At 36.7% G+C, this 19,437-nt stretch overlaps 1 protein-coding gene across 5 annotated transcripts in view; it reads right to left on the reverse strand.

The window, feature by feature from the left end:
* Positions 1 to 19,437, reverse strand: part of LOC113496708 (protein hu-li tai shao) — an 87,875-nt gene that overhangs the window by 4,530 nt on the left and 63,908 nt on the right. Inside the window, exons 11-20 of one of the 5 annotated variants that reach the window (XM_026876012.1) lie at positions 16,028 to 16,051; positions 13,990 to 14,100; positions 13,234 to 13,377; positions 12,564 to 12,723; positions 11,903 to 11,998; positions 10,909 to 10,980; positions 9,544 to 9,597; positions 8,708 to 8,818; positions 8,098 to 8,235; positions 226 to 293 (exon numbers count right to left, since the gene is read on the reverse strand). In XM_026876012.1, the coding sequence (XP_026731813.1) occupies positions 226 to 293; positions 8,098 to 8,235; positions 8,708 to 8,818; positions 9,544 to 9,597; positions 10,909 to 10,980; positions 11,903 to 11,998; positions 12,564 to 12,723; positions 13,234 to 13,377; positions 13,990 to 14,100; positions 16,028 to 16,051 (978 nt within the window). The remainder of the gene's footprint in view (positions 1 to 225; positions 294 to 8,097; positions 8,236 to 8,707; positions 8,819 to 9,543; positions 9,598 to 10,908; positions 10,981 to 11,902; positions 11,999 to 12,563; positions 12,724 to 13,233; positions 13,378 to 13,989; positions 14,101 to 16,027; positions 16,052 to 19,437) is intronic. The other 4 variants (XM_026876013.1, XM_026876014.1, XM_026876015.1 and 1 more) reach the window with 4 other exon arrangements.

Raw genomic sequence — 19,437 nt, forward strand, 5'->3', positions numbered from 1 at the left:
TCAAATTGAAAAAATATTTTTGTGTTGAATAGACCATTCATCGAGGAAGGTTTTAGGCTATATACTATCACGCTGCGACTAATAGGAGCGAAGGTACAATGGAAAATGTGGAAAAAATAGGGAAAATTATTCATCTTCGACGGCTTCCGTTCAAAAATCCCTAACTTATATCTTCTAGCCACGCGGACGAAGTCGCGGGCAACAGCTAGTGATATATAAACTGACCTCTTTACTGCTGTGAGAGAACGTGCTCTGGTGGGCGTCGGAATGGTCGCCGTTCACCGTGTGTTCACCTGGAAGAGACCACATGATACATAGGATCACTCAGGACTAGGTATTGATCTACTACGCTACTAATATTTGATGAGTTGAAAGCACTGGATTCTGGATGTTACACGATTTTGGACTTTAATAACAAACTTCTTTAAAGGCTTTAAAAAATATTGTTTAACAAGTGAACTTAATTTAAAGTTTTAAACAAGTTTGATATAGAGATACACTCATTTTTATATTACAGTTTAAAATTCAAAATAATGATTGATAAGTTAAGAATTATTAGCTTAATATAAACCAATTGCCAAACCAAATCCATGCAATTACATTTAACATGAATATGAACAAACATTGCCAAAACCAAGATATTACTCAAACCACACTAAACCTTTAGCCTTTTTTTTATAAAAAGATTTAAATAGAGTATATGACTAAGGACCGATTTTTCAATCGCCAGATAACTTTTATCTGAGGAATAAATATGGCCGTTTGACATATTTTCTATACAAAAGCTGTCAAAACGTCAAACATATTCGTCGAATAAAAGTTATCTGGCGATTGAAAAATCGGGCCTAAATGTTATAATATAAATCAGTTCAGTCCGTCAGATAGATTTACAAAGAATATTGAATAAGTATTTTTCATTATATCACATCATAAAAAAATTAAGTAAGATAAAAATCACTTAAATTTGGTAGTGGGGGCTAAAAACATCACTTACTAGTAAAAAGCGTACTGGTAAGTGACGTCACCAGATTTTAAATCACTGTATCACTTTCAATTTTCTAACTGATTGAACTGACTAAAATGTTTTTTGTTGTCAAATACTCTATTATTTCCTCGTATGTTCTGACTATTGTGTTATAAAACTTATATAAGACAGTGCCTCGCAGGTATACTACACAACGACCTTTGACTAAAGGTTTCGTGTAGTTTGAGTATGCATAAGTGTTAGTGCCATAAAGTGCCACTTACCGGTGTGCGTTAGTACCACGAAGCGGCGGTGACGGAACCACGTGACCGCTAAGCATGCAAGCCGTCGCAAAGCGAATGTTATTGCAACACAAACGAAAGGCGAACAGAAAATATATTTAAATATACTATTTGATTAAGCAAAAACCAAAAAAGGGGTTTTAAACATATGAATTGTGAAGATGACAGTAACATAGAAAAGTTAGTGGTAATCTTGATTAAGTAAGAACATTAATAGTTAAGTATAAGTGTAGAAAAATCTGTTTTTTATTTTATTTATTAATGAAAAAGAAAGTAGTAGCCATGATTAATTGTCAAAATTCTTATAACAACGGTATTTCTGAATCAAAAAGTGTCAACAAAATGTTCAATAAAAATAGTGAAAAATTAACGTATTTAGCCCTAAAACTGAACATATATCCAAATAAGTATAAAAAGGGACCACAAATAGAAACCTGTAGAATCACAACAGGCTAATAATGAAGGCTCTATCTCTACAATAACAAAACATTTACAAGATACACACACTTTATTAGCTGACAATATTTATATGCTTAGGAAATGGCGCGAAAACCTTCATATATACCGGCCTGGATTACACTACGCTGGTCTGGTCTAAATTAAGAAAAACAGTTTGAACCGCAATGTGGGGTAGAAGGGTAGGTGTCTGTGAGAGAGAGGAGATAGATTTCATTGCGTTGAGTTTAAACACCCCAGTATCCACAGGGGTGTTTATTATTAAATAATTTAACGGTGAATGGACGGTTTTTGTCAATAAGCCTCCAGTATATATGCCAGTATCTATACGTAAATGGCGGTTCTTATTAATAAAAAAAAATTGTGTGACTGCGGGCCGATTTTTTAATTGTCAGTTAACTTCTATGTGAGGAATGAATATGGTCGTTTGACATAATTTCTATACAAAACCTGTCAAAACGTCAAACTTATTCGTGAGATAAAATTTATCTGTGGATTGAAAAATCTGCCCTTGGTATCATAATGTATTTAAATCAACTGAAAAAAATAAATTTGTCATGTTTCACCTATCCAAAAAAATTATAAGCGCCCGTCAAACCAGCGTACAATAATACATGCCAGCGTTAATACACAACATATACAAGCGAACACAAGCCAAGGGTCACACACCACAAGCAAAGGGCAATTTATTAAACAACATAGAAAATACAATTATATTAGTGCTAAGAAAATATATAACTATTTATTAAAGACAACTTACATATGAAATAAAAACGAAATGAAAACTAAGTAAAGCGCATTTGTAATAAAATATTGTTCTATAAAAAATATATTTAATTTGTTTTGTTTCATTTCGGACAATAGCGATAGGTCTGCTGTTCAAAAAATCTAGACTTAATTTAGACTACTCAACTACATACTATATTTGGTTAAGTTTTTGTAGAAATTGGAAAGCTATTTAAAACTATAATTGTATTTAAAAGTCGTTCAGTTTTGACTATCACTTTGGTAAGACTCATGATGTCTCCTTCATTATAATGCCAAAAAGTAGAGACAGCTATAGAGTAAAGATATTTTTAATTAAATTATACATAAAATGTTTATGAAATTTCATGCAATACATGCCTCTAATATGAAAGGGACTCTCCTGAAAGATCTATCTATCCTATTATTTTACATAGAAATATCATTTTCTAACCTTGCACCTAGTCAATACTGTAACGTTACAAAAGTGCCTGAAAAACGTCCTACTTTTAAAATAAAACCTTTAGTTTTCAGTCACAAGTAGTTTAAACCAAAGTTTAGTTTTCGTTCAACAGACCTGGCTGCCTAATCTAACTCCGTATTTCAATTTCATAGATTGTAGTAATCTCCCCCCCCTATAGCCTAACTTGAGGGTAAGAGATTACATCATATCACATAGTACCACGTTTTAAAGTAATATTATAGCGAATGTGGGAAAGAGATGCCAGTATACGCTGTGTAGCGCGCTGTCCTACTTCCACACTTCCACAATTGCAAAAATATTGCTTTAAAGCGGTTGATAGGCCTTCAATAATACTGTGTAATACCATTTTGTCCCACGTTTTTATACACTCACTTTTCTAGTTTGTTTGTCGTGGCAGTAGGATTTTTTGCAACTCAATTTTGAGGCACTTTTCCGATAATCTAACAGGCTGACATTTTCAGGGTAGCTTCAAACCTAATGACAATGCAATTTACAACTATAAAAAATGAATACACCGAGTTTGAAAAACTTGAATGGGGTGACATTTAAAAACGTGGGTTTTTTGATGTTTTAAATCTATTCAAGTATTTGATTGCACAATATAATTGAACGCCTAAGAGTCACCTGGCTATAGGCTCTATATCATTATAATTAGTTTCACAATTAATAGAATACCTATCTATATTAAATTCTAAGTATTCACAAATTTAAGACATTACTCGTACAAATAATTAAAGCACTTACCTTGTTAACATTACACACGACTTTGTACTCTATGCCTCTGTTTATAAGACCTAATTTCGTTCGTTAAATTCAAGTTGAACTCATTCACCTCATTTGTACTTTGTGATATTGGTTTTAAGATCGAATTTCGTTTAACACGAGCAAGATGATGTTGAAAACTGCATGATCATGTTCGGTCTAGCATGATGCTGTACATTTAAAAAAAAACTTTATTATTTTTATTGTGATGAATAGAAAATACATAATTTATCTCATTTTTGACCTGAATACTATATACTAAGTATGAAATCATTGGTAATTTTACATTCATACACACAAAATTCGGGACCCAAACTAGGTGCCTGTATGTCTAATGTAATTGAAAACCATACTTATACATTAAAATCTATTATTAGCCGCCCCAATAGAAAGTATATTTCATGTAAATATACACAAAAATAACGTGGCTTTTTATTAGCCACATTATTTAAAAAATATCAAAAATTGGTTCAGTATACCCCAAATTCAACATCAAATTTATGACGACTTATATTAGTATTAAAACGCACCATGCTAGACCGTCAATAACATCAAGTAAAACCTAGGTCTCTGACGCAAAAACACCCGCGAAAATAACCAAAGCCCTTTCATTCAACTTCATCAAATTTAGTCATGTCTAGATCACTCGGATCGAAACTTTCAGACATTCTGAACTTGGATATGATCTGATAGAATAGGGTATCTTCGAAGGGCGGCCAACTCGAGTACAATCGTTTCGATGGGTGACTGTGCAGCTCATAAAGCAGTCGTTTCTGTGGAACTGCTTCCGAGTTCTCGCAAACCGTCTCGAGTTTCTCGTAATCTCGATTGTCATGCTTCGATTCGATACGAGACTCGCACGTCGCGAACTCGATGTTAGAAGTGCTTGGCGATGGGAAGCTAACCTCGTTTTCAACGTAGTCAGGTAAAAGGACACTCGATCGTTTCGTATTCATATTCGTCTCCTTCTCGTACAACTCATTCGATTTGTTATCGATTTCGTCGTCCAAATCGATTGATATGAAGCTGGGGAGGGTGTCGTCAATGCTTTTGACGTTACGTATGGCCGGTTTTTCGTTCTCGACGGACAGATTCTCGTCGAAGGACAGCCAGTATTTGACACCGCCAGAATGTTCAGTTTGAGACATCGATATAACATTGGCTTTCTTTATAAATGGGGAAGTGATGTCGGTATCTCTTAGGACTCTGCGGCTGGTTGCGTTTTTGATCGGAGAGTCAGTCAATTCAAAGATCGGTTGTCTGTTAGGTGAGGAGGACCGACTAAGGGCATCTCTCACTTTCCTAGTCTGAGAGCCCTCGTTCACAGTATAATACTCATTATCTAAATCCCTTGTAGTAATATCTCTGTATTCCGGGGAAAATATGATCTGTTCGTTGGACGATTCAATAGATTCTTCTTTGCAAACTGTAGATACATCTTGTTCCTCTGGTATATTAGGTAGAGTCTTAATCTGATCATCTGTAGTGTTGTGATCTTGGACGAAGCCTTCGTCTAGTGATGTAGTGCGTTCTGGCTCTTTGTTCTCTAGGGAGAGATGATCGTCTGGAGTCACGAATAGGTCTTCGATATGAGAGGAGATTGTCGGATCCTCAGACTGACTGAAGTCCTCGTGAAAAGCATTGTTCATGTCACTGGATTCTAGAAAGGTCTCATTGAGAAAGGTTTCTACTAACTCTTTCTTCTCTCTACTCTCTGCTAGTCTCTCTAATAGTACCGTAGCGTTCATCTGACTCCCATCGTATAGTACAATATCTTGGCAGAGATTTCCTTCTTTCAATTTCTCTACTTCTGTTCTCTTCTTGATCACATCGTGATCGTATTCCAGTAACTCTGTAACTTGGTTGATACATTCTTCTACGACGTTCACAGAAGTTTCTAGAACTTCCTGTTGGTATTCCTCTTGGTACTTCTCTTCTAGAAGTTCTTGATTTATCTTCTCGTATATATTAATTTCTACATCGAGATCGAATATTGGTTTAGCTGTGTACAGTATGTCTTCAAAGTCAGCGACTGTGATGACTCTCTTCGCTGTTTTTTTACTGCCTTTGACTTTCTCGTTGTTTATGAACATTGCTCTATCAAAAATGTAATAGACAATGCCTTCTATGACCTTGTAAGGTAGTGATATATCTGTCTCGCTCGTTTCCGTTAGCACTGTCTCGTTCAGACACACATTCATTTCGATATCTTCGATAATTTTCGCGATTGAGAATATTTCTTGAGTAATTGGAGATTCTCTTTCAACGTCTCTGTCTTGGACTGCAGGGAGGAATATATCCTTAATAGGTAGAACAATATCTAGATAATCTATTTTGTTTAGTATAACAGTAATAATGTCTGAAACGGCTTCGTACTTCTCAAACTCAGCTGTCGAATCGAAACTAAATCTGTCATTCGAGCTGAGAGTACTTGCCAAAGAATTCTGTCTCTTAACAGTATTGTATTCTGATTCATTATCCGTTGACAGTATCTCGAAAACGTTTTCGTAGACGCTGTCAATCATTTCTTGTTCTTTTGCGTTCTCGTAAATAAAGATGGCGGTCTGGACGCCATTGTTGTTGATCTCAATATCGTTGATGGCGGAACCCTCCTCGTTAATCATGTAACACTCTTGTCTATTCACGCATTCGGCTACAAGTGACTCGGTAGTGACTTTGCATGCGTTGGTAGTGGCTATCTCTAGTTTCAATTGACTTGCTAACACAGCTGTGTCTACAACTTCCCCTACTAAATTATCCATAATCTCATCTTTTCTCTCGTTATTCGATGCATTCGACTCATCGTAGGAGCTTTTCGATTCTTCTAGAATCGGTTCTAGAATGTTCTTCACTTTTAACGGACTCTTCTTGGCTTCCTCTCTCGCTTTGTAATCCTCGCAGTAGAAGTCTATCGGTACGGAGTAGTCCCTGATGTCTTTCTCGACAAGTTCCTTGACGGGACTCTCGTAAGACTCCTCTAAATCTGTGAAGCTGTGGTACTCGCCTTCAGCAGACTCTAAAGTCTTATTCACATCATCTATGAGATCCATCCCTTCATAACGATCTAAACTCTCTGTACATTTAACAGTAGTATCGGCTGTTACAGTTTTCTCCAATGGCTCAGTGACATCAGAGTCGTTTTTCTCGATAACAGTTTGGTTCTCGGACGAGAAAGAGTTACCGATGTCACATATATAGTTGTCCTCATTGAACTCTTGGCTTTCGACAAACTCTGTCTCTTTCTTCTCGACTTTGAAGACAGGGACAAACTTCTCTTGTACTTTAACGTATGTTGCATCTTCTTCTGAGCATTTCTGATGGATGTTATCAACGGAGAAATACATGGAATGTTTTTTTTTTGCTTTCTCAGTCTTACTGAGTTCAAAGGCGTAGGAAACGTTAGTAGCGCCACAGGAGCGGCACCGCGGGACATGATAATGCTTTGGCTCGGGGTCTTTGATGTACGCGTTGATGAACCCGCTGTGAGACTGGGTGCGGAAGAGACTCGCGTGTTTCCGCGTCAGAGACCTGGTCCTGAGTCCGAAGTCGGACTTGCAGCGTCCGTCCCACTCTATCGAGGGTATGGAGTAGAGACTGGACCTGCTGCTCTCGTTGCCTTCGTGCGTGGGACCTAACCTAGTCGTCAAAGAGACCTTGCATTTCGGACCCTTGCGGGGGGACTCGAAGTTGCGAGTCAGGGTGTCGAAGTTGGGAGAGCGGGAGTATTCGCGTTTGGGACCTTTTGGGGGTGCTTCCTTGTCTTCGTTACCTGAAAGGGGTCATAGCGTGTGAGGGTTGTGCTGTGCTGGGACTAAGGTGCTACGGTGCTACGCACTTGCTACGGATAGTTGAAACTACAGGAGATACATCAACGTCTAAAAAGTAAGTTTGAAATAATCCGCAATGTATTTTCTTTCCTAAATTTTAATATACTTTTAAGGTTACGGTTAGGTACGTTTCATATTGTTATTTTTTTATGATTATTTATTTAAGTTTACGAGCAGCGGACCCAAGACCGTACGCGACGAAATCTAGCAATGCCGATGAACTAGACCCACAAGTGCAACACAACTGAATGACATACGAATTATCGACGAACGAATGAAATGATAACGAAATGAACGACAAACACACACAACAGTACGATACAATCCTCAGCAAGTCGACGTGGTGAGTGGACCTCAAAATGGCAGCGATATAAATCCAAATTCAGGGCCCATAAATAATGACATACGAAACAAACGCTAAACAACAACTTGACTAGCGACAGCTGTAAGGAGACTGACTTAGTCTAATGACTCAGCAGTCATTTGACTAAAAAATATGTATGAAACCAAAACCACCTTGCCAACAACACCCCTATCCCCCTACCCCCCCCCCCTCACCTCTAGCCACGGCCGGCTGCGCGACAGTCTGTTGCGAGGGCGCGACGTGCGAGCGCACGACGACCGGCTGCGGACGTGACGTCACGCGCGACTCGAACACCTCGTCCTCGGACCACACTTGCGGCGGGTGCGAAGCCGCTTGGAGCAGGCGTTATAATCAGATGAGTGACACAGCAAACCAGGTGTTACGAGTTGCAATAAATACACTCATTCGTCTTTCATTCTTTACCAGACCATATTCGTCCACTGCTGGACATAAGCCTTCCCAATCGCACGCCATCGAGATCTATCTGAGGCTGCTATATCCAGCTCCAGCCAGCCATCTTTCTTAATCATTCACTTTTCGTTTATAATTTCCATTGGTCATACACTCGCCTCTTATTATCCCTTTGCTTATCAATTAATTTAACAAACCCCCCCCCCCCTGGCATAAGGAAAACATTCCTTAATGCGAGAGTCAAATTGAAAAAAAAAAAAAGAAAACGAAAAAATCTTTTGCCCATTAATTCCTACCTTATCTTGTATTAAACCAACTATCCCCGACTCCTGCCACTCATTCACTCCTCTTCCACCCCCACTCCCTTACCCCCTACATCCCCTACATCCTCACCTCTGATCACGACTCGCTGCACCGGCGACGTCGGCCCGGACGTCGGCGGCGACGCGGCCGAGTCCAGGAACACCTCCGCGTCGGACAACAGGTTCGGGTCCCGCGTCGGTACTTTATACCAGATATATTACTAAGCTTAGGAAGACTGGCGGTATTGCCACACCACTTAGTATTGAACAATTATGATTGGAAACAAACGATTTTACCTAATTGCTTGACTTTATCTTCTTTATATTTACCTGTGACGTGCCTTTCGTAACAAAAAAATAACCTCAATCGAAGCTTACCTACCGGTTATATCATGCCGAAAAAATAAAAAAAGATTTTCAAAAAATTATACCGATTTCTTTATCCTAACGACAGGTTTAGGTAACTTTTTTTATATATTTTAAAGAAAAGAATAGAAAAGAAAGCGTTAGTAAGAAAGAGAAAGCAATAAGAAACATAGTTAACCGGCTGTAGCTTCATAACGAACACATTTATATAAACAACAACTTATAACTGTAACGTTATCATAAAAAACATATAAAAAAGCCGCTAAAGTCGAAAAAAAAAATGTTAGTCACGAAACTACCACCGTCAACATAAAATCTACCATTTGTAAATGTTATAGTAACACAATCTAATATACATAAAAAAACATTAAACTTTAAACAAATACAAATGATAAATCAAAACTAATTAATATTCTAAAACATGCAAAAAGTTAATAAAACAACTATTCAACAAAATTAGTATGATTTGAACCATCCGTACAGGTTTAAACAATCACCACTTGTACGAAAGGCTCTTCTCCTTCTATATTTCGGTCTGGCTACATTACAGTCTAGACTGACCTTTCGTCCTGTCCGCGTGAGCCCGCTCCGAGTTCAAGAAGTCCGTCGTGTCCACTACAATATGAATGATTGTCATACACATGCATGGTTACTAAATACAAGTCATACGTTCCATATAACATTTGATATTCGGTCAGTGATATTAATAAACTTGTACGAAGTCTTACTTAAACGATAATTTTGCAATATCGATGTAAATAAATAAAATAATAAATTATAAATAAATGCGGACAACATCACATACATTGTTCTGAACCCAAAGTAAGTTGCTAAAGCACTTGTGTTATGGAATTCAGATACAACGAAGGTACCACAAACACCCAGACCCGAGACAATGTAGAAATGTGAATTTTTACTTTGACCCGACCGGGGATCGAACCCGGGACCTCAGAGCTGGCGACACCTTGAAACCGGTGCGTACGCCACTCGACCACGGAGTTATATATTTATTGCTTTCAAATACTTATTAAGTAAACATTGACATGATGCTATATGCTATAAATTCATAGTTTTCCAATTTTTAGTATTAATCATATTTATCCCTACTAATAATGTAAATGCGAAAGTAACTCTGTCTGTCTGTCTGTCTGTCTGTTACGCTTTCACGTCTAAACCACTGAACCGATTTTAATGAAATTTGGTACAGAGATAGAGTTGACCTTGAGCAAGAACATAGGATAGTTTTTATCCCGGAGTTCTCTTAGAAACGCGATATATCCGACCTCGACGCGGGCGAAGCCGCGGGCGAAAAGCTAGTAATACTATAAAATGACTCTTAAAGAAAGTTAATGTCATTTTCACAGCTTTATCGCTACATAATTGTCGCGTTGGTGTCTTTATATAATATTGTCATATGGAACATATGCTATTGAAATGTATGTTTGTAATATCTTAAGAGAATAAAATGCTAAACCGCAATTGAAAAAAACGTCACTAGAAGATTATTATAGAAAGATAACTATAACATTCTGGGTGCAGTAGCTAAGTACTAGATTTTATATAAAGTCAAATATTTTTAAGTCAGATATTTTATGATAAATTCCCCTTAATAACATATCCCAACATGCACAGACCAAATGCCAACCAATCCATGCAAGTACGCTTTAGAAGAACCTAGGAGCCTAACAATCTTTTTTCCGTTCTATCTAAGCCACATCAGAAGTCTAAGGTCAGATTAAACTCTGACACCACCTCTTACTTAAAGATGTTATAATGGGTTTTTAAGTACTGAGCTACTGACCATTAAAATATAACATTCTACAGAGGAAAAATGGGTAAACCAAGATACACATGCCTTGGGGAGCAGGCAAACTGATATATGTATATCTAATATGTGTATGTTTGTGTGTGTGTGTGTGTACTCACCATCGCTGAGCACGACCTCGGGCTGGCTGCGCACGGGCGCCTGCTTGGTCTCTATTCTCAACACGCGGTGTTCTGTAATCATATCGTAAAATTAAAGATTTACCAGACGTTTACCAGACGTAACTTCAACTTCAAAATGGCAGCAATGGGACAATAATGATATTAAAAAAAAATTAGTAATAAATTCATCTTGTTTGATGAATCTATTCATACGGGAACGGGAAAAATAACATTCTTCCCGTTTCTGTACTTATAACAATTGATTAATTTTTAATCAGTATATCTTTGACAATTTCAATTGTTCAGATTGAAGCAAGAAAAAAAAAGGGTCTGAAATATTTTTAACTATCTATCAGACTTAAAATCAGACCATCCCTCCCACATCTGAGTTTGACCAACATACAATAATTATAATCAAAGGTATACAGTTGTTTTTTTGTTATTTATTTAAAGAAACGAAACCCGCAGTAAGGGATAGGGATGATGACTGGGTATAAAAAGAAAAAATCTCATTCGTCCCTCAGTTGATTGATAAGTATGAGACATGTATTTTTTCCTTTTTCAGAAAAACTAGAATTAACAAAGATTAACTGCTTTAAAGTTTATGAGAGGGGGCTTGTGACGTAACGATATGGTAAAATTTATACTCAATCGTGACGTCACGCGTAAGTTTCATTCACTGAAATTAGGTCAATTTACGTTTGCGGGACAAATTAAATAATACGTATCCATTATTATACAAAAAACTACAAGAGGGACACTACAAAAAAAAAATTGTCGTCATCCCTATTAAATCCTTGAACATACAAGTCACATGCACAAAGACATCCAGACTCAGGACAAGCATTCGTGGATCGCAGAAACGCTTGACCTACGCGGAGATCGAACCCGCGACACGACGCGCTCAGTGGGTTTGGCGTGGTGACCTCACCCACTCCGCTATCCGTGCAGAATGTATAGTACAGTATATATATAGGTATAGTGGTATAGTTACCGTCGCGCGACTCGTCCTCGGTCTCGGAGGGCGCGCTGGCGGGTGACGTCACCTGCGCCGCGCTGATGGCCTCCGACTCCGACAGGTCCGTGTCGTCTGCGAGGGGTGTCACGACTCAGATACAAACATATTGGGTGTCACACTTATAGTACCTACTCGCAAACTGAGTTTCTACTGTTTTGTATAAGTATAGTGTATTTAAATGTTGGCCAATCTAATAAATAAATAGATAATATTTTAGAGCAAAACCAACTACAAATCCCTATATATTTAGTGTAGAAATTAAAGCAAGCTGCTTCTTTGGTCCCTTAAACTTCGCCATACCCCATGTATCAATATTTACACCTCCTAAAATCTATATACTAATTAGTAACTTATCTATACTAATATATAAAGCTGAAGAGTTTGTTTGTTTGAACGCTCTAATCTCAGGAACTGGTCCAAATTGAAAAAATATTTTTGTGTTGAATAGACCATTCATCGAGGAAGGCTTTAGGCTATAAACCATCACGGCTAATAGGAGCGCAGATACAATGGAAAATGTGGAAAATACAGGGCAGATATAAATCATAACTTATATCTTCTGAACACGGGGACGAAGTCGCGGGCAACAACTAGTCATGAATAAGTGTCATGTCAGTAAAAGTACCGCGTGACTTACAGTCGCTGCGCTGCTTGCGCTCGACGGTGCGGCGGTACTCGTCGATGTCGGTGTCGGTGACGTGGTCGAAGGGGTTCCGCGCGTAGGGCGCGCTGTACACCGTCGCGTTGTGCTGGTAGCCGCGCTGGATGATGCCCTTCGACGCCGCGCCCATCAGGACCTGCCCCACAAGCAGTACAACTGTATACGTAGGAGCATACGGAGAAGGTAGCAAGCAATAGGATGGTGACAGGCACTCATTGTGTGTCTCGTTTTTAAGCGAAAACTAATGAACCAATTGTAATGAAATTTGTTACACAGTCTTATGCTCCCCTTTCGGGGGGCCAAGTTTAAATGAAACTTTGGAATGGGCAGTTTTGAAATTTGGTTTAAATATTGTTGATTTCAAATGAACTTTGGGTAGTTATATCGGTTGTGAAAGCTACGTTTTTACTCGGCATTCCCACTGAAACAGGAACACTCGGTCAGAGTTACGGGCAACAGCTAGCGTCAAATTGCTTTTTTTTATGAGATAGGTTTCAAACGAACCGACGGAATGCTTGATGTTAATCGATTACTAGCGATTACCGCCACTCATGGATACTCTCAACAGAGTATCCATGGGTGCGTTGCTGGCCTTTTAAAAAGTGTTATTGTACAAGTGGTCCCCGTGTACGTGACCCCCACTGACCTGGTGGCTGACGACGTGGTCCCCGGTGTGCGTGTTGGCGGCGTCCTCGCCGATGAGCTTGCTGGCCTCGTCCCACGTGACGCCCTCCAGGATGTGCGACTGCGGGCCCGCGCTTATCTTGTCCGCGCGACGGTTCTCCTTTATCTGTCATAGTGTTTATTTATAGCATAACTATATAATAATAAATTATTAACCTATTTCAATCTATAGTTGACGTGTCGACGTGCCTTATGATGATTTGACGACAATCGTAGTGAAGTTATTCAATATCGAATAAGTTCGTAAAATAAATTAAATGAGATTGACCGATTTTTGATAACTCGAACGAGATTTGCGTGGTAAGGAATATAAGAACTTCGACGCATATCGTCATTAATATCAACTAAAATAACACACGAATACTTTAATTTATTATTGTAATATTCAGAAGGGACTGTGAATTGGATAATAGCTTTAAACCTCAGTCGCTTTACTAATTAAGCTACTGTCTCTGACCAAGAATTTACTTCTGAGGCGGACGTGATTTAATTGGTAATGTAACTGGCGCCAACCATGGGACATAGATTTAGACTCCTGAAGTCTGAGGTATGAATTTTATTGTACTATTTGTATTTAATTACAAAAACAAAGTCTTGTCACGGGATTCGAACCCAAGACACATCACATCATAGTCATTAGCGTATACAACTTGATTCCTGCATTAATACTTCACTTTCAGACGCAGTCGGTCAACACAAAGGTCAAAGGTCAATATACCTGTTGCTGCAAGGCCTTAAACTCCTTAGGGTTGGTGTTCTTCGGGACAAACTGGAGAGTGTCGATCTTAACCGGGGTGCTCGAGTGCGCCGGGGACCCGTCCTGGACCCACTGAGGTCCCGACCCCACAGGGACCACCGGGACCACAGGGACCAAACCGTTTACCAACGGATCGACGATTCATTTTCAATTGTTATCCAATTTGTAAAGTGTTTTTTTATTTATTATGTTTTTGATTTTTGAATCCGTTGTCGGGTCACCATTCGTGATAGAAAAAAAAGAGAAAAAAAAGAAAATTAGTAAAAATGTTGCCAACATGTCGAACGAATTGCAATGAATATAATTTCTATTGAAAAATCATATTTATTGTTATTCGCATTAAAATAGGGGTTAGTTAAAGGATGTGGTTAGGTGGCATTTATATAGTAAAAATAGAAAAACAAAGAGTGTGCGGAGAAAAGTGAAAAAATAAACAAAAAATCGGCTCAAATTATTTTCTCTCATAAATCCTGGTGACACATCGAGCATGTACAGTTTCGATTCTACGCATTCCCGGCAAGCAGACATTCACGTGACCATGCAAAGCAAATCTTTTCTCCAAGCTATCAATGACTCTGCTTCCATCGAAAAGGGTCAAGCATTTCCGAAGAAAAATTCTAACCAATGAACAAGCTTCGAATCAAGAATATTTTAACACAAGAACCTAACGAACAAAAAACAGCATATTTCTATAATCCCGAGAAAATAATAAAAACAGGAAAATATTTTTAAGACTCCCTTTCAAACTTGTGCGAAAAAGGAGGCACGGGCAGAAAAATATAATGGAAAAAACAATATAGGTCGTGCAAGGATAGGATTTTACATGTGGCAACATTGCTACCAATTAAAAAAAAAACACTGTACAGACTCGATGTAACAATATACCAGGGTTTTTAAAATGAAATGCTGTTGGCTAATTGCAATAATAATGCATTATTATTATTAATAATTATTATTATTTCTTCCTATATATTAAGACACAGTCACAAAAGCGGTAATTTGGACTCCACAGTAGACCGGAACCGGATGTTAGAAGCAAGAAGATGAAGAAAGGAAAGAATGATGACGTAATTGTATGACTTTTGTGTGTGAGACGTATACATACATACATATAAAATTGTCTGTATGTTTGTTTTGTAGCTATACATATGTGAAAGATAAGTATGTTAAAACTTAACTTTTGCATAATTTTTAAATCAAAAGATTAAGTTGTCGAGAAATAATTAAAACTGAAATATGGAACAATATGCTTAAACTCTTAAAAGACTAGAAGTGGTACATCGGTAGGAAAACAAATTTTGCGACAAATATAGTATTGGGAATAAGAATTAATATGAAACAAGCTAAGAATACCCATTATTACTTGCAAAAGGTGGTTCAATTAACCATTGATTTACAATAACTAACATTTATTTTCTTATTGATCAGTTATTCGAGTAACTATAGCGAGTAACTTTATCGCATAATTTTTACTCAACAAAAAAATTTAATATCTGAATATCACAGTGTAAAAAGACGCAAAGACCTGCTCTCACTATGCCCTCGTCCCCTGCGCGATTAGAAACCATTCTCGAACTATTAGAATTTCACAAAAAAACCGTCGTTAATTAGTCTAGTTGTAATTTTATTCTGAAATTATTGATAATAGAAGAATTTTGAACGAATTTAATCTATACTCTATACTAATATATAAAGCTAAAGAGTTTGTTTGTTTGTTTGAACGCGCTAATATCAGAAACTACTGGAAGATATAATGGAAAATGTGAAAAAAAGAGGGCAGATATAAATCATAACTTATATATTCTACCCACGGGGACGAAGTCGCGGGCAACAGCTAGTATAAAATAAATATAAAACACTAGACGTGTCTAGATCTTCTATTATACAATCTATAAACCTATCAATAAATACACACACACAGAAAAAAGTCATAGAATTACATCAAAAAGAAATTAAAGATAAAAATAGTTATTTAATTAAAAATATTCGTCAAAATTACCTCTTCGTTGTTAGCGTCCACCCACTGCAAAACATTATTATATTAGTAACAAAAACATATTAAAAAACACGAAAAAAAACATTAGAGTCTAGTCAAAAGCATTTCATTTCTGTGTGTGAGAGCGACAAAAATAGATTCGTTATATTTTTAATGTTTTAATAAATTTTAATTGATTCTCGTAACATATCTAGAAGCACATTATATAAGCAGTCCCGTTTTAGCAGAAACCTTCATATGATAATGATAATGTGTATATATTTGTAACACCATCATTTTTGATCGACGTACAAATGTTTTCAGCTACTGACGTGAGTTTTTGCGAAGATCATTCATAAATAAATGATACAACAGTTTACTCGCGCGTCTTTATCGGGATCGCTCGACTAGTTTCAGACCCAACCGGAGTCTTTAATCATGAGTTGAAACTACGGCGACGAATCAAACTAGTTCTTCAGGATCAGACAAACACCCCAGTTCATTATTATTAAAGACTAGGTTGAGTCCGAAACTAGTCGGGCGATTTCGATTAATACACGTAAATATCATTGATTACATTTTCTATATAGAAAATCAATTATTCCCAACAACAAAAATGATATTTCAAATATATCAGATTGCCATTAATCCTCATATAAGCTAAATATAAAGAAGAAATCTAAAAAAAGTCAGACAAAAAAATTACGTAAAAGTTTCTGCCAGAAAAACGACAGGGACGTACTTAGAAAATTCAAATCACACAATTAGCAAGCAATTATACAAAAAGAAAACACATCATAATAATATTAATATCTGAATAAAATATACTCTTATAAAATCTAAAGATTTCGATGATTAATTAATATTATATATATTTCTTTGTAAATTAATTAAAACGAACAGAAATGTATAGAAAAGTCCAAGGTTTTTGAGCGGTTTCGAGCACGCGAGCTCTCGTACTCATAAATATTTGTGAAGCATAAATCTATAAGACTATTCTGATTGTTGGTTAACATTTGAATTACACTACAGCAACTAGTCGAAACCAGAAACTGTTCACACTACGACACTTGTATTAGCTATTTACGACACTTCGACAAGTGTCGTTTTGAATTGTCTGTCTTTCTATACAATCCACTTGGTTATGATAAAGATAGCATGACACTTTGTTATAAGTGGCAAGCCATAAAAACTAAAGATATGATGAATTTGTTGTTAATTGAATACTTTATTTATTTCACCATTTAATAAACAACGACCGTTAGTCTAAGCATACTGTGACAGCGACACTGATTTTTGTCTTTTTCTTCTCTCAAATGCTTTACTCATCTCAAGAGTTTAATCCATCCGTTGACCTCTGATGTGGCTATACACTCCCTTAAAAATGTTTTAGGAGTAGATTATCATAATCGCTATCCTTATCAAGACAAAGTGTATATAACAAAGTGTCATAAATTCATAATGAGTTCCCGAACAAGTGTCGTAATGTAAATACATCTTACACATAAAAATATATTGTGTTAATAAGAACATATAATACAAATATAAAGCCCAAATACTACCAAAATCCCCAAAAAAGGTAAAAAGTAAATAAAAAGATTAGAATTAAAGGTAAAAGAAATAGTAAAAATGGAATGTCCTACGTTAATTGGAAAGGATGGTTGACAGAGTATTGTGTAGTATATTTTGTCCTGCACACATACAACACAATAAAAGTTAGTTAAACATTATTTATTTCAGATGATTATTTAAGATATAAAATGACTATGGCATCTCTAATTTAATTGATATTTATTACGTGAAATCGTTTTGCGTATTAATCTTTTGGGTACCTATATTGTTACCGAGATGCAACCCGTTAGAATGGAAGCCGACCCCAACATAGTTGGGAAAAGGCTAGAATGATAATGATGGTATAATCAAATTGTGATTATTCCAATATAGTATACCAGCCGAGTCTGGATGAGGCTAGCACAGGACCGTAGAAATTGGCACGAAAAAGGGGAGGCCTATGCCCAGCAGTGGGAGGATAAAGGCTGTGGATGATGATGATACCAGCCATAGCACTGTTTTAAAATTAATAATAGTCTATACAAATACATAAACTCAGACAACTTGTTCACATACAAGTGACAATTAAACTAACTAGAGTGACCAAATACCATGTATTATGCAGGACAGAATACGTACTCTAGTAAATATGATGATACACAACAGTGCCATACATACTCACTAATTTGTTACAACCGACAGTATGAAGATACTATATAATAATATATCAAGTCAAACAAAACACTTTGAAAGGTACGTGTGTAAAATACGATATCTTCACAAATTGTATGATTTCTGAAGCATTTTTAAGCAAGCAGAAATTTGTTCTTTGTATTGTGTTGTTTTAAAAACATTTCAAAATTAAAATGCCACAAAATCAGTTTAAATTACAGTTTTTCCAACTGGTTTGTCCATCTTAAAAGCAGAATATCATTAAAATCGGTTCAGTTGTATTGACACCTTCAAATTATTTTGTAATGACTTGGATAAAGTTCTATATTAGATATATATGATATTGGTTAGCACATATTTATGAAATATAATATTATTGAGACTATATTGTGACGATGAGAATTATAATTTAGTAGTTAACCGACTTTGATAAAGTTGTATTCTGTTTAATGTTTCAAGGATAAATTCTTTGGTTGAAATTCAACAGCTTTCTTTGAGGAGTTAAATGATCTATTCAGAAAGAAATTCACATACAAATTTAGATGGTGATTGTTCATAAAGATTTTTTATGAAAACATTGTTTTTATAACTCAAAATCTATGTACTAATTTTGACGACTTTTTGTTTGAAACCCATATTAACCCATATACGCAAATTCTCATACAAATTTAGATAATATTTGAAAGAAAACTCTTATTACAACATCACATAATCACATACAAATTTCGTTCAACTGATGTTATAACCCAGTATACAACTTTGCCACGTCGGTTAACCGAAAACCTACGTTTTTTACGACATTGACATATAACTGTACTTCCTTATAATCTTCATGTACTACAACTAATATAATTTCGTAATAATTTATACGTATAGTGCACCCAGAGCCAGGGCCGGATCTAGGGGCCCAGGGCCCCGAGGCAACAAAGAAGTGTGGGGCCCCTTGGTTCATGCTATTTTCATTCAGTGAAAAATTTATCGAGCTTTTTTTAGATACATAGTGTCAGTAATGTGGGCTTCTACCGTGGTTTCATTTTATTTTATTTCATCGGGAGTGCTGGGCCCCTAGGCACTGGCCTAAAGTGCCTTATGGATAAGACGGCACTGCCTAGAGCTAGGCGCGGTTATACAAGCCTCTAATATATGCAGATATACATACAGGGTACTCCCCAATGTGGATAGATTCTTTAAATTCAATCATCGTTTAGATA

The sequence above is a fragment of the Trichoplusia ni genome, chromosome 8 (genome assembly GCF_003590095.1).
Source record: "Trichoplusia ni isolate ovarian cell line Hi5 chromosome 8, tn1, whole genome shotgun sequence".
NCBI classification, from domain to species: Eukaryota; Metazoa; Arthropoda; class Insecta; order Lepidoptera; family Noctuidae; genus Trichoplusia; species Trichoplusia ni.